This window comes from Malurus melanocephalus, unplaced genomic scaffold (assembly GCF_030028575.1).
Source record: "Malurus melanocephalus ecotype Western Australia unplaced genomic scaffold, MMel_1.1 scaffold_30, whole genome shotgun sequence".
Taxonomy (NCBI): Eukaryota; Metazoa; Chordata; class Aves; order Passeriformes; family Maluridae; genus Malurus; species Malurus melanocephalus.
The window spans coordinates 1,491,099-1,503,538 of NW_026623262.1; the positions used below are offsets into that span (position 1 = coordinate 1,491,099).

At 52.0% G+C, this 12,440-nt stretch overlaps 1 protein-coding gene across 1 annotated transcript; it reads left to right on the forward strand.

Annotated features, from left to right (window-relative positions):
• The first annotated feature begins 283 nt into the window (after nucleotides 1-283).
• HOXD3 (homeobox D3) lies at nucleotides 284-11,552 on the forward strand. The gene is made up of 4 exons (XM_057363703.1): nucleotides 284-501; nucleotides 6,354-6,437; nucleotides 9,775-10,320; nucleotides 10,737-11,552. The coding sequence occupies exons 3-4, from the start codon at nucleotides 9,825-9,827 to the stop codon at nucleotides 11,486-11,488; spliced, it is 1,248 nt and encodes a 415-aa protein (XP_057219686.1). The 5' UTR covers nucleotides 284-501; nucleotides 6,354-6,437; nucleotides 9,775-9,824; the 3' UTR covers nucleotides 11,489-11,552.
• Nucleotides 11,553-12,440: the final 888 nt, after the last annotated feature.

Here is a 12,440-nt window from a genome sequence, read left to right on the forward strand (position 1 = left end):
ACAGTTCTGTATATTATATCACCACTAGTCGTTAAGGTAAGAATGAAGAGGAAAGGCAGAGTCAATAGCAAACCCCACTCACTGTAAAGCACTGTAAATAGGGACCTCTCGGTGCAGAGCCACACCGCTTCCAACGGCCATGTTTGTTAGCCCTTTCCCCTGATTTTTTTCCCTTTTTTTTTTTTTTTTTTTTTTTTTTTTTCCTCCTTCCCCCCAAGCCTAGAGACCAAAATAATCTTGCTAGGAACAGTCATAACAGGCAGAATTTCAAAGTGCAAGGAAGATGATAAGAATAGATCTCTACAAGTCCTGACCACGTGATTTGCGAAATAATTAATTCAGCACGTCCCTTAAGAAACACGGAGTCGTCATTAATCTGCCAAGCAAAGGACTCTATCAGACTTGAAAACTGAAGAGATCCCAAGAATATAATATACAAAGGGTGCAGTCCCTCTCCCTGCACACCTAGCTCTTTGGTAGCTGCTGAAAAAGAGACGCCTGGTACGTAAATAATTTTTACTTTTATTCCTCCTTATTTAAGCCTTAATGAACTCAGCTGTCAAACATTTGACAAATAGGGCACGCTGCTTCCTGATTTCCAGCGCGGCAGCGGCCGGGAACCGGACCGGGCGCAAGCGATGACCTTTGCTTCCCAGGGAGCGGGGGAAAGAGGACAAGCGCGGAGCGCCGCGGAGCAGGGAGGCTGAGCCAGAGCGCCTCCCGGAGTGGCGGCTCCGGCCGCGGCTGCCTGCGCGGAGAGGCGCGGAGCGGAGGAAACAATGCGGCTGTCAGGGCAGCCGCTGCCCGGTCCCAGCGGAGGGGAAAGGCGCTCAGCTCCTTCGCAAGCGGGGTCGTAAATTTTGCCGTGCATGTTTGACAGCGGGGCCGGAGTCAGCGCCACTCGCGCTTTTCCTCCTCTGCCCGCACAAAGACCGCTCCGGCCCCGCTGCCCCGGCCGCTCCGGCCGCTCTTGCCTCGGCCAGCCGAGCCTCGCCGCCCGGCGCGGGGCTGCGGGGAGTCCGGCTGCAGCCAGCCCCCGAGGCGGGCATGCCCGCTTGCAAGTTCCCGATCAATAGCCCGGATTACGGAAAAATAGCATTTGTGGTTTTATACAAAGCCACTCTGTATAAACTCCATAGAATACGGACGAGTCTGAGATTTCTCTGTGAAATCCCAGTCAGCTGGAAATACCTTCTGCAAACAGGATATTCTTTATTATCCCTTGCTGGAGTAATTTCTAAAAAACCCTAGATTGTAGCTTTTTATTGCTTCCGTTTTGGTGGCAGGACAGAGACAAAGTTTCCTATGGTATGAATTATACATTCAAACAATAACACATTAATTCAATTATTCAAAGATGACAAATGTTTATATGCTTTGGTACTGACTAAGGAACAGATTTGCTACTTCACGAGAACTCCTACATTTTTATCAATGAAGTTTTATATTATCCTGTTGGTCCGGGAAAGAAACCAAACTCCACCAAGACAYGCAGTAAAATGGACCTGAACATAAATCGCAACCCTTTCATAAGAGCGTTTATTCTCGCATATAGCCCGGGCTATTTTATCAGTTTGACAATTGCAGGAGTTGTTGTTATAAATCATCATAAGTAATTCCTGAAAGGGTGCGAGGCTGCTGGGGGGCGGGCGGAGACTGTAAATCTTTCTGTTTTATTGCTCTATGAACATATGCTCCGATTGAAGAAGTCTTAGATCCTTTACTGGAGACAAATTCGCGCAAAGCTGGAGTCCCACCAGCCAAAGGATTAACATTTCCTTAATACTTTTTCAGTCCCCTTTACGATATCTTAATTCTGGCAAAGGTGGTGGCAAAGGTTCTCCTTTCTTTCAGCCATCCTCCATTTTCACGTTAAATTTGCCGGGGTGTTTTTTTTTGGCTGTGTGTGTGTGTGTGTGTGTGTGTGTGTGTGTGTGATTTTTTTTTTTTTTTTTCTTTCTCTCTCTCTTTTTTTTTTTCTCTTTTTCTCTCTATTTTTTATTTTTTTTTAAGCACTAGACTCTCAAAAGACACCGAAGGGCTGTGAGGCTTTCTCCGGGGGCTTCCGAACTGCCCTCCAAAAAGGCATTTTCTTCTGATTCCTCTTCGCGTTCTTTGCTCGTGTCCATCTTTTCCCCTCGCACTTTTGTGTAGGAAGCTGAAGACCTTTCCGTCATCCAAAATGTCTAAACAGCGGCCAGAATTATGTTCGGCTTTGTGTGCATGTACACAAGTATGCAGAACACGCTGTGCGTGTAGGGGTTCTGTATGTACACACAGACACGCGAGCGCGGGGGGCTCGGCAAAACTACCCAGACACCAAAATATATGGCTGACTGAAAAGGATATAAAGAACCATTACCTCTTACTTGAGGCGAGATTTAAGTGCATCATTTCGAAGAAATATGGGATTATAAATCCGAAGCCGTACACAATAATTTACATTGAACTTATGTTTCCATCGCTGGACTCCAATCTTTTTATAACTGGTTTGCAAAGTCAGGAAAAGCAATGTAATTTAGATAAATGTTACAATGCACTTACGGTTAGTATTGTAAGGTAATACATTACTGTCACATCCCCATGCTTTGGATGGTAATGAAATCATAGCAGATGTTAGATTAGGTGCGGTGTATTTATAGCTACAGATATGTTACCAAAAAATCAAACAGAGAAGCTTACATATATATATATATATGTATTTCTTTTGCTTAACTGGTATTGTTGGGGAGCTTTGTGGGCACACATGGCAGATATACCCAGGGTTTGCTTCATGTCTCTTCATTCACACAGAACAGGGAGGCAGGCTCAGGGCAGACACACACAGACACAAATGTCATGAGGGTTTTTCTCCCCAACGCTTGTTTAGCCTCCAGACAGGRGTAGTCCCCGCTGCCCCTCATCTTCCCGGTCCGCAGAAGGAGAAAGCAAAAAGTCGCGCACGCCAGTGGGCCCCGGCGCCTATCCGCCAGAGCAGCGTTGCTGCGGAGCTGCCCCCAGCACAGGCTCCCGGCCGCAGCCGGTTCCAAATACCTCCTCTGTCTCCGCTGGGAATTTCTGCACGCTGGGATCATCACGCGGAATTCACCTTTTTCCCCTGCTCCGCCAGCCCCGCGGGGCACGTAAGTGCGGGGCCGCGGCCGTGGTGCGGAGCGGTGCGGAGCGGGCTGGGCAGCGCGGGCGGGCGCGCAGGGGAGCGGGGGCCGCCCGCCCCACGGGGCCCGGCCAGGCAGCCCCGCTGCGCGGGGGCGCGGGGAGCGCGCCAGCCTCGGCCCCGGCGCGCTGCTTTGCGATCACGTGGGCCAATATGCCTGTATTTTAAGGCAGTGCCTATATTTCTGATTATAAAGGGATTTCTCCTGCTCGCCCCCAAAATTCATCAATGGCCGCACGATTTAAAACCAAAACAAAACAGGAGCCGGCCAATTGCCGTCGTTGGTTCCAGGAGGCTGATGGCTAAAGGGTTGTGTGTTTATTTATTTTTTTTTTTAAAGCCCAACAAATTCCGATTTCCACTCGCTCTCTTTTATTGGTAGCTGAGCCTGAGCCTGTTTTTATTCTATCGGGAATTCTGGTGTATGGAAATATTTGTAAAACCGCAAGATCAGGTTTAGGAGAGTATTGTCTGCAGACAAAGGGTGRAGGATATAAGAACTGCAAGCGCAGATCCTGAAAAGTGAGGAACCCAGGTTTATGATAAATTGATACACAGGTAAGCAACTGCATGACAAAATGGGACGTTTAACCGCAGGGGCTGTATTATCTCCTTTACTCAGAGACGGTCTGGAATTTGTTTGCAATCTGCCCATAGAGGCTGCGAATGTATGGACTGGTCTCCACCTACTTGAACTGTTTTAAGCTGTAACTTCTTTTTACTATGTTCTTTAAATAAAAAGTGAACTCCTTTCCAAAGGCTAGGGGAATACGTTTAACCCTATCCTTTCCTCAATTTTCGGTGATTTCAGGAAGGGAAATACAAATAAGCAAACGAGCAAACAAACGAGGGAGAGRCAACTTTGCTAGATGCTCCCATTGCCAAAGTGAGATTGAGCATCACGTTAATGCGTTGCCGTGGTTAGCCGCGCAGGGGGTAGCCGTGTTGATTTGTAAAGGGTGATTTAAAATAGGCTCATCGGTTATGTAGCTCCTACATAGGATCTCTTAAATATTCGTGCCAAGTGTCTTCCCGAACCTTTTTCCCTCGCCGTGCATTCGTGTTCCTTAGTGGCTGTTGTTTTCCTTCCGCTGCTGTTTTAGTACTGCTATTACCGGTATGCTCATGCCTTCGAGTTACACACTTGATATTTATCTACCGAGAAGTTTCTTGCCCTGTATTTGTGTGGTTTGATCAATAAGGCGGTGGGAAGATGCCTGGGGGGGATCAGTGACTCTCTGGACGGACTGGGTGTCTGGAAGCGACCACATAGCCTCCCTGCATACACTTACAGCTCAGCTCTCGCTTGGGTTGTTGCAACTAGCCCGATTCTCCCAGGAACGCCTGTTTCTACTGACTGGTGGTTTGCCTGGAGCCGGGTGAACTCTCGGTTATGTCTGTTGTAAAGCCCCTGCGTAAAGCCCGGCGTTGTGCTGTCGAGCATGGGTGTGTGTAAGGCTGGAACGGACCCTGCCCGCCCCGAGTCACCCGGGCGAGTCCTCGGCGGGGGTCGGAGTGTCCCGAAGGAAACAGGGTGGGAGGCCAGRAGAAAAGGAGGAAGTTAGGGTGATTATTTATTTATTTGTATTTTCTATTGCGTGTTGCTCTGCTCGATCAAAAGTTAAAAGCAGTGTACATTTTTCTTAGCTCTATGCCTCCAAGCTGCTGGCCTGCCAAGTTAGTCAGCTGAATCCAATTACTACAAGCAGCATTTCATTTGGCTCGATGGAAGCACTCACTTATAACTTCACCTAAAATTTCAATAATACCTATATTGGTCCCACGCCTGAATAATTCTAAAGATTTCCCTGGGTTCAGCTCTGGCGATGTCTTCTTTGAGTGCTGGAAGCCGAGCACAACCCCAGCGTGCCCAGACTCCTCTCCCTGCAGTACAAACTTTGAGGGTTATTCCTGTGGCCGTGGAAGTCTTGGTATTTGGCCAAGCTCTGGCTAAATAAAGCATGTCTAGAGCTAGAAGGCTATTGCTTGTGAGGCTGAGAAGCTGCTTCGGAAAGGGATGAGAAGTCGATAATTAATTAGGCACAAAATGAAAACTTACCGTGTTAATCAACAGCGGCTAACAATGGCTCGGTTTGCAATATTATGATCTCTCCGCTCAGGGGCTATAGTGCAACCCACCTTAGGTTGCCTTCAAACACCGTGTAAAGTGCTATTTCTAATGAATTCTCTTAAAAAAAAATAAAGCACCTAAAGTTGACGTACGCCCACGTGAATACATTATATAAGACGTTACTGGGACAGGCCCGGGCCAGGAACCTGAGCGAGCATCATGTGTAATCATGAAGCTCCACTTCCCTAACTCCAGTTTGCCAGCATAAATTAAGGTGATTTGGAAGGGGAATGTAGCATCCTACTGAGTTTGTTTAGGGAGACAGAAGACTTGGTGGAAAGTTGTAAGGTCTGTTGTGTTGTGAGCTATCGGAGGCGCTTCCGTTGGTTGTTCATTAAGTGGTGAGTTATTGCTATATGAGCCAAAGGTCATTTCAAAGGCTTATGGTGGCTAGATATCGTCTTTATAATGGCCTGGACTTCTTTGTGGGGGATTTTCTGACACTCTTAAGTTCTTAAAATCCTGAATCGACACATTGCATAGACAAAGGCAAAATACTCATTGCGAGACGCAAATGTTTGCAGCGTRTTTTCAATGCTGGGGCTTCTTCGCTTATCTTTCTCTCTGTATTATTCGGTATCTGGGGGGAGAAAGGGAGAGAGAACACGCGTTAACTTCGTTTCCGCGGAGCTCCTTGTGGGCCGTGGGTGCAGACGTCGGGAAAGGTGCTTGTGACCGTCGAAGGTGCCCGCAGCTCCCCTGCAAAGGCGCTCCCGTCCCCGTGCGCTGCCTCCTCGCACCCCGGCCTGTGCTGGACTGGGGGCTCGGGGAGGCAGGAGCGGTTCCGCGACCGGTGCGCGGGGCCCGTCGGAGCGGCTGCCACAGGCCGCCCTGTCCGGCTCCGACCCGCAAACGGAGTATTTTGCACGTTTGTTTGCTCTACGCCTTTCTCAAAGCGCTATTAATAAATGAAGAGAAACATCTGCCCTTTGTCTGCCCAAAAGATCTGGCGCGGACGGAGAGACACGGTGAAGGGCTGCGGATGAGATGTGCATTTATTAACAAAGTCCTAAGGAAGAAAGTCCAAAACAAAGCAGTTTCCGCTGAGAGTTATCACTTCTGTTGCAGGTCCGTGCCCACGGATTATCCAAAGGAACCTGAAGATCCTACTCACACAGTTAAAGTCAAAAATCAAGAAAAAACGTAAGTTTGGTGAGTTCTCTAAACTTCCTTTTCCATCCGTCTCTCGCTTTCCCTATAGCGACAGGCCCGTCGCAGGGAGCGCAGCCCGGCCCCTGTCCCTGGCCCTGCCCCGGCCCCGGTCCCTGTCCCTGTCCCTGTCCCTGTCCCTGTCCCTGCCCCGGCCCCGGCCCCGGCCCTGCCCGCCAAGCGGGGAGAGCTACTCGGTCGAACCCGCCGGCGGCAACCGGGACGCGCCGCCGCCCCACACGTTAGATAAAGAACAGCCCGCAGAAAGCCCCGCTGAAAGCAGCCCCTGCTCCGCCGAAGCCGAGCTCGGCTGGGGAGYAGCCAAGGCCTGGACCCAGCCGCGGGGAGCGGGTGGCTCCCTCGGGGGCTCCGTAGCTGATTTAAGAGACCCCACAGCCGCCACAGCTCCGTATCTCGCGGCCCCTCCGCACTCCCCAGTGCTCTCAAAGACGAGACATCCCCCGGCTCWGGCGCAGCCCCAGCGGCGGGTGCCCAGCTGCCCTGCTTGCGGCCGGGTCCGGCGGCGGCTCCAGCGCTTTCCTTATATACGGGGCTGCCCCGGGCCGGCGGCCGAGAAACGTGCCGAGCGGGGGATTCTTTTGCCGGGCTTCCTCCTACGCACCGGCTGCTTTGCACTTCTGAAAGTGCCGGGGCTTGGGAAGTGTTTTCCTTTTCATTCCTGGCCGGAGCGTTTACTGCCACGGCGCTAGCAGTCATAAATTTTGTTACAACCGCAATGACAGGTGCATTGATATGCACCCTGAGAGCTCCGGCTGCTTTAATAACCGCTTCGCTGGCCGCTCTCACCGCCTCTTATTTATTCGGTATCATATTAGATATTGATCCGAAGCAGAATTAAGTGTAGTGGAAGTTTTAGTAGAGAACTGCTTAATATGAAAGTGTCGGGAGGAAAGCGACTGGCAGTGCGGGCCGGTGTCAGCCTGGGCCAGCCGGGAGCCGCGCACACGCGCGGGTGGATGCTTGGGCTCCCAGCTGCTCTCCAGGCAGAGCCGTGAGAGGGTCGGCATCCCCCAAAAGCGATGGAACCAGTGGCAGGACAAAAAGCCCCATTCTCATGTGCAACGYCTAACAGTTCAGATGAGGTTAACCTTTCTGGAGAGAAGGAAGGGAAATCTGAAACACAGACATGGATACTTTGCGRTTTCCTACCCTCGGTGCCTTCGAGCCCACCTCCCACGGTTCGGCCTCACCATTTGGATGTCACTTTTTTTTTTTTTTTTTTCCCCTGGAGACTCTTTCTGACCAAACCACCAAGTGTTGAGCCCCYGCTTTGGTGTTACCTATAAAAACATCACCCCGGGCCTTTCACTCGTGGAAAATCAAACCCTGGATAGGTCTCCCTCTCCCTCTTTCTTTCCCTCTCTCTCTTTTTAAGATCTAAAGATGAGCCACCAAACAGTTGAGCATTGTCCATGTGATTTATGGCCCATAGCCTCCTTTTTAGGTTCAAGCAGAGTTCACAAGCAGTTGGTATTTCAGAAAAGAAATAAGGCTTTTAACAGCTTAACAGCAATATTCTTTCTTAAGATTCTGTGTATTCTTTTGGGAACTATATTTCACAAGGCATATAAAAGCCTACGCTTAAGGCAGTGTTGTGCTAACAAAAGTCCTCAGTCCAGACCGGCCCYGAAAATGTAGATGACAGAAGCGGGAAAAGAGCGACAGAGTAATTTGGACAAAAATACTTCTAAGACTCGTCAAGATTATCACACCATATTAAAACTCCTCCATATCGCCACCGTCCATTTCTGTAGACTTTTTAAACTAAAAATTTTCAGGAGAGAAAACAGTTCCCGTTTCCATCAGCTTCACAGATCATCTCGAGCTTTTGTTTAGGAAAGAAAAGGACCCCGGCARTTTGTGTGACGGGATAAACCGCCGAGAGCGGCCGTGGATCGCAGCTCGCTGAGGTTATTTTGACTTGCAGCGATGGGTTTCCCGGTGAATTTTAGAGAATAGATCAACGGTACTTGGCGGGACCAACGCTACTTGCGAGAGAAATAGGAGTAGTCTCTTAGTATTGCTTCAGTATAGGCTGGTGAACTATAATTGTCGGACACCTTTCAAAAATTTCTAGCTAATTTTTGGGTATGTTAGTAAGCTTAAATCCTGCAGAAATACAACGAAATCTGACGGTATGTTGAGTCACAGACTTACATTGCCAGGTGAAGTATATACTAAGTTGCAAAATTACCAGAAATGCTGGAGAAAACCATTCTTTAAAAAAAAAAAAAAAAAAAAAAAAAAAAAAAAAAAAAAAAAGAACGGGGAATAATAAAAAACCGCACCAAAACTAAGGTAGTTTCCATCTTGTACTAAGCACACAGGAGTTTTGGGAGCAGCAAGGAGAAAGGTAACAGCACTCTGCCTCAAAACATCTGCCCTAAGGGAACCATGCGTTTTMGGTGGGAGCAGCCTCATGTGAGAGCCGTGGGGCGGGGAGGGAAGAGCCGTAAGTTTGCAGGCTGAAAAAAGAAAAGACCCCTCTAAAAATTATCTCARATGTCTCAGGTTCTTTCTACTGCGTACAAATAAAAGGAACGAGAAACGTTGGGTGAGGGAATTTAATTCATCACAGAATTAAAATAGAGGAGCTGACCTGCGATTTCCTTTATAGTGCAAAGTGAAATCAGTGAATGGCGCCGGTTATACTTTAACTCTGGAGGAATCCGGRGAAAGAAGAAGGGCGGGTTTACAAAGGGGACGGGATTTTTCTGCCTCTGCCCGGCCGCAGCCCGGGCTCCATCCATCATGTCAACCGTGCACAGCCGTGCGCACGCGTGCCGGGCGGGGGGCCCGGGTGCTCTCGGCCGAAATGGGCCGATGKGTCTTTGGGGACACCACCCAGCACAGCCGCTCACTGAGAGAGAGCCCTTGCCTGCAACCGTGGGGGCTGATCCAGCCGAACTCAAGCGGGAACGGCCCAAGACAAAACACAGCAACAAAACCATCCCCCAAAATGCTTCAAAAGGTGGCCTGTATGGATTCCCGCCAATGTGTTTCCGTTTCCCCCTGTACCATCGCTCTCGAGTGGCTCATTCCCCGCAGTACCGTGGTCGTTCCTCGGTGTTCTCTGCGCTCTCCCTGGTGTGCCCTACTTTGCCCTGACTCCTGCCTGGGGACCCTGCTCCTCCCCTTGTGTCCCTCGGTTCTCTGGTCCCCTGCTCCTTCCTTGATGTCTCCCAGCCCTGCCCAGGTTGGAAGGCCGAGGCTGAGGGTGCCGGTGTGCGGGGGACGCCGGGGCCGGTCCGCGCCAGGCGCTACCAGCCGTTTTCCCCTTCTGAAAGTCTCTTTTGTGTCCCTGCTGTTTCCCTCCCAGGTGGCTGCGAGTGGCCCGGGCCGACGACGTGAGGCGCGGGGCGGCGGTCAATGTTATTTGAGCGGGGGCCGCGGGCCTCGGCGATCGCAGAGCAGAGGATGCAGAAAGCCGCTTACTATGACAACGCGGGGCTCTTCGGGGGCTACACCTACAGCAAGGCCGACGCCTACCCCTACGGCACGGCCCACCAGCCCTACGGCCAGGCCGGCTTGGACGGCGAGTACCCCGGCTCCGCCTGCTCCGTCCAGAGCTCGGCGCCCGGCCGCGCCCCGGCCCACAAGGGCAGCGAGCTGAGCGGGAGCTGCATGCGGCCCGGCGGGGGCGGCCCCGGGGGCAGTCAGCCCCCGGGGATCGGCGACCATCAGCCCCCGGCCCTGCCGCCCTCCTCCCCGCCCAACCCCCCTCCCAGTGTCCCCCCTCCGAAAAAAGCTAAGGGGGGTCCCAACTCCTCGGGCTCGGCCAGCGCCACCCTCAGCAAGCAGATATTTCCGTGGATGAAGGAGTCCCGGCAGAACTCCAAGCAGAAAAGCACCTGCGCCCCCCCAGGTAGCCCATCACCCCCGCCCCGACCCACTACTCGCCCGGGGAGCCGGGCTGGGTCCCTTGGGCTCAACCCTTCGGCCTGAGCCCAYTGGCTCCGCGCCTTGTCCCCTACTCGCCATCTCCTTCSTCTCCCCCACCACCCCGCTGTGGGGTCCCAGCCCTGCYGKGCGCTGCAGGCTGGGGGCGGGTCCYGAGAACGCCCGGACGGATGGCCGCCGGTGGTCTCTGGGGGGAGGCATTTGCGGGAGGGTGTGTATGTCGGGCAGGCAGGAGTGGGAGGCCACCCTCGGGCCCTCTGCACCCCCTCCCCGGGTGTCTACGGAGCGAAAGGGGGTAGCAGGTTTCCGAGGSACCCCGGTAGGAAGGGGGAGGGTGTCTTTCGGAAGGGACCAATGTCTCCTTGTGCCTCTTCCCTGCAGGAGAGAGCTGCGAGGACAAGAGTCCCCCCGGGCCGGCCTCCAAGAGGGTGCGCACAGCGTACACCAGCGCGCAACTGGTGGAGCTGGAGAAGGAGTTTCACTTCAACCGCTACCTGTGCCGGCCGCGCCGCGTRGAGATGGCCAATCTACTCAACCTGACCGAGCGGCAGATAAAGATCTGGTTCCAGAACCGCAGGATGAAGTACAAAAAGGACCAGAAAGCCAAAGGCATCATGCACTCCCCTGTCGGACAGTCTCCGGACCGCAGCCCCCCTCTGAGCGGCCCAAACCACGTCGGCTACTCCAGCCAGCTCCCCGGCGTCAACAGCCTCAGCTACGACGCGCCCTCGCCCACCTCCTTCGCCAAGTCCCAGCAGAGCATGTACGGGCTGGCCGCCTACACGGCGCCGCTGAGCAGCTGCCTGCCGCAGCAGAAGCGCTACGCGGGCGCGGAGTACGACCCCCACCCCATGCAGAGCGGCGGCGGCGGCTTCGCCAACCCCAGCCTGCAGGGCAGCCCCGTCTACGTGGGGGGCAACTTCGTGGACTCGATGCCAGCTTCAGGCCCTATGTTCAACCTGGGGCACCTGCAGCACCCCTCCTCCGCCAGCGTGGACTACAGCTGCGCCGCCCAGATCCCGGGTGGCCACCACCACGGACCTTGCGACCCCCACCCTACCTACACGGACCTTTCCTCTCACCACACCTCTCAGGGACGGATGCAGGAGGCGCCCAAACTCACGCATCTGTAGCGGGGCGGCGGCCGGCGGGCCCCGCTCCCCTCTCCATTACCTCACTTTTCTGACGGGACAGTATTACTGTGCTCTCGAGTGCCAACAGTGTTAGTGGATTTGTCTCCCCTAGCAGCTCCCTTCTTTCTTCCGCAGCCCCGAGTAGGTCCGTGAGCAGGAGCCTTTCTCTTAGAGCTGTTTTAAGCATGACAGTGCAATATACTGCCAACCGAGGGACTGATAAGCTGGTAATGATGTACTTGAAGGTAAGTCTTAGAGATGCTGTAGTGTTAGCAGCGCGTCATGCTGAGGTATTTTAGACCAGTCGTGAGCCGTCGGAACTCGCCCGCGCATAAGCTTATTTCAGAGAAGTTAATTTATGAGTTCTTCCGTAACGTAAGGATTGCATTGGACAAAATGATATGTATTTATTGTTTTCAGCGAGACATTTTTTGTATCACTGATTATTTATCCTCGTCTTAATGTATTTATGTGGGTATTTGTAGAGTTTCTTCACCAATACTTCGGGAGAGGGATTCAGGTCCGTGGTGAGTTACATTTCACCTATTTAGTATAATCGGTCTGAACTAGTTGAGAGAGTAGTCTTGAACAGTTGTAACAGTGGCTGGTGTTTGTAGTTTATGTAAGGATTAATTAAGACAGCAAGTCGTAAATCATTAATAGAGTAAAACAAACTATGACATCACACAAAGAACCGTTACACTTTAAAAAATATTGAAAGTATTTTTAAAGTATTTATTTCTAACTGGCTGGCCCCACTCGAGCACCTCGGTGGCTTGGCTGGCAGCTGGCTCAGCCGGGTGAAGCCACCTTTATTTGGAAGCGCAGCCGCTTTGAGGAGGCGATCTACAAAGCGGGGCTCTTGGCCATCTTGTTTCAGATCAAATCCTGCATACAAAAACCTCGGTGAGGTTAACATTTATTTATTGGCTAGGTATCTATCGCGCATATT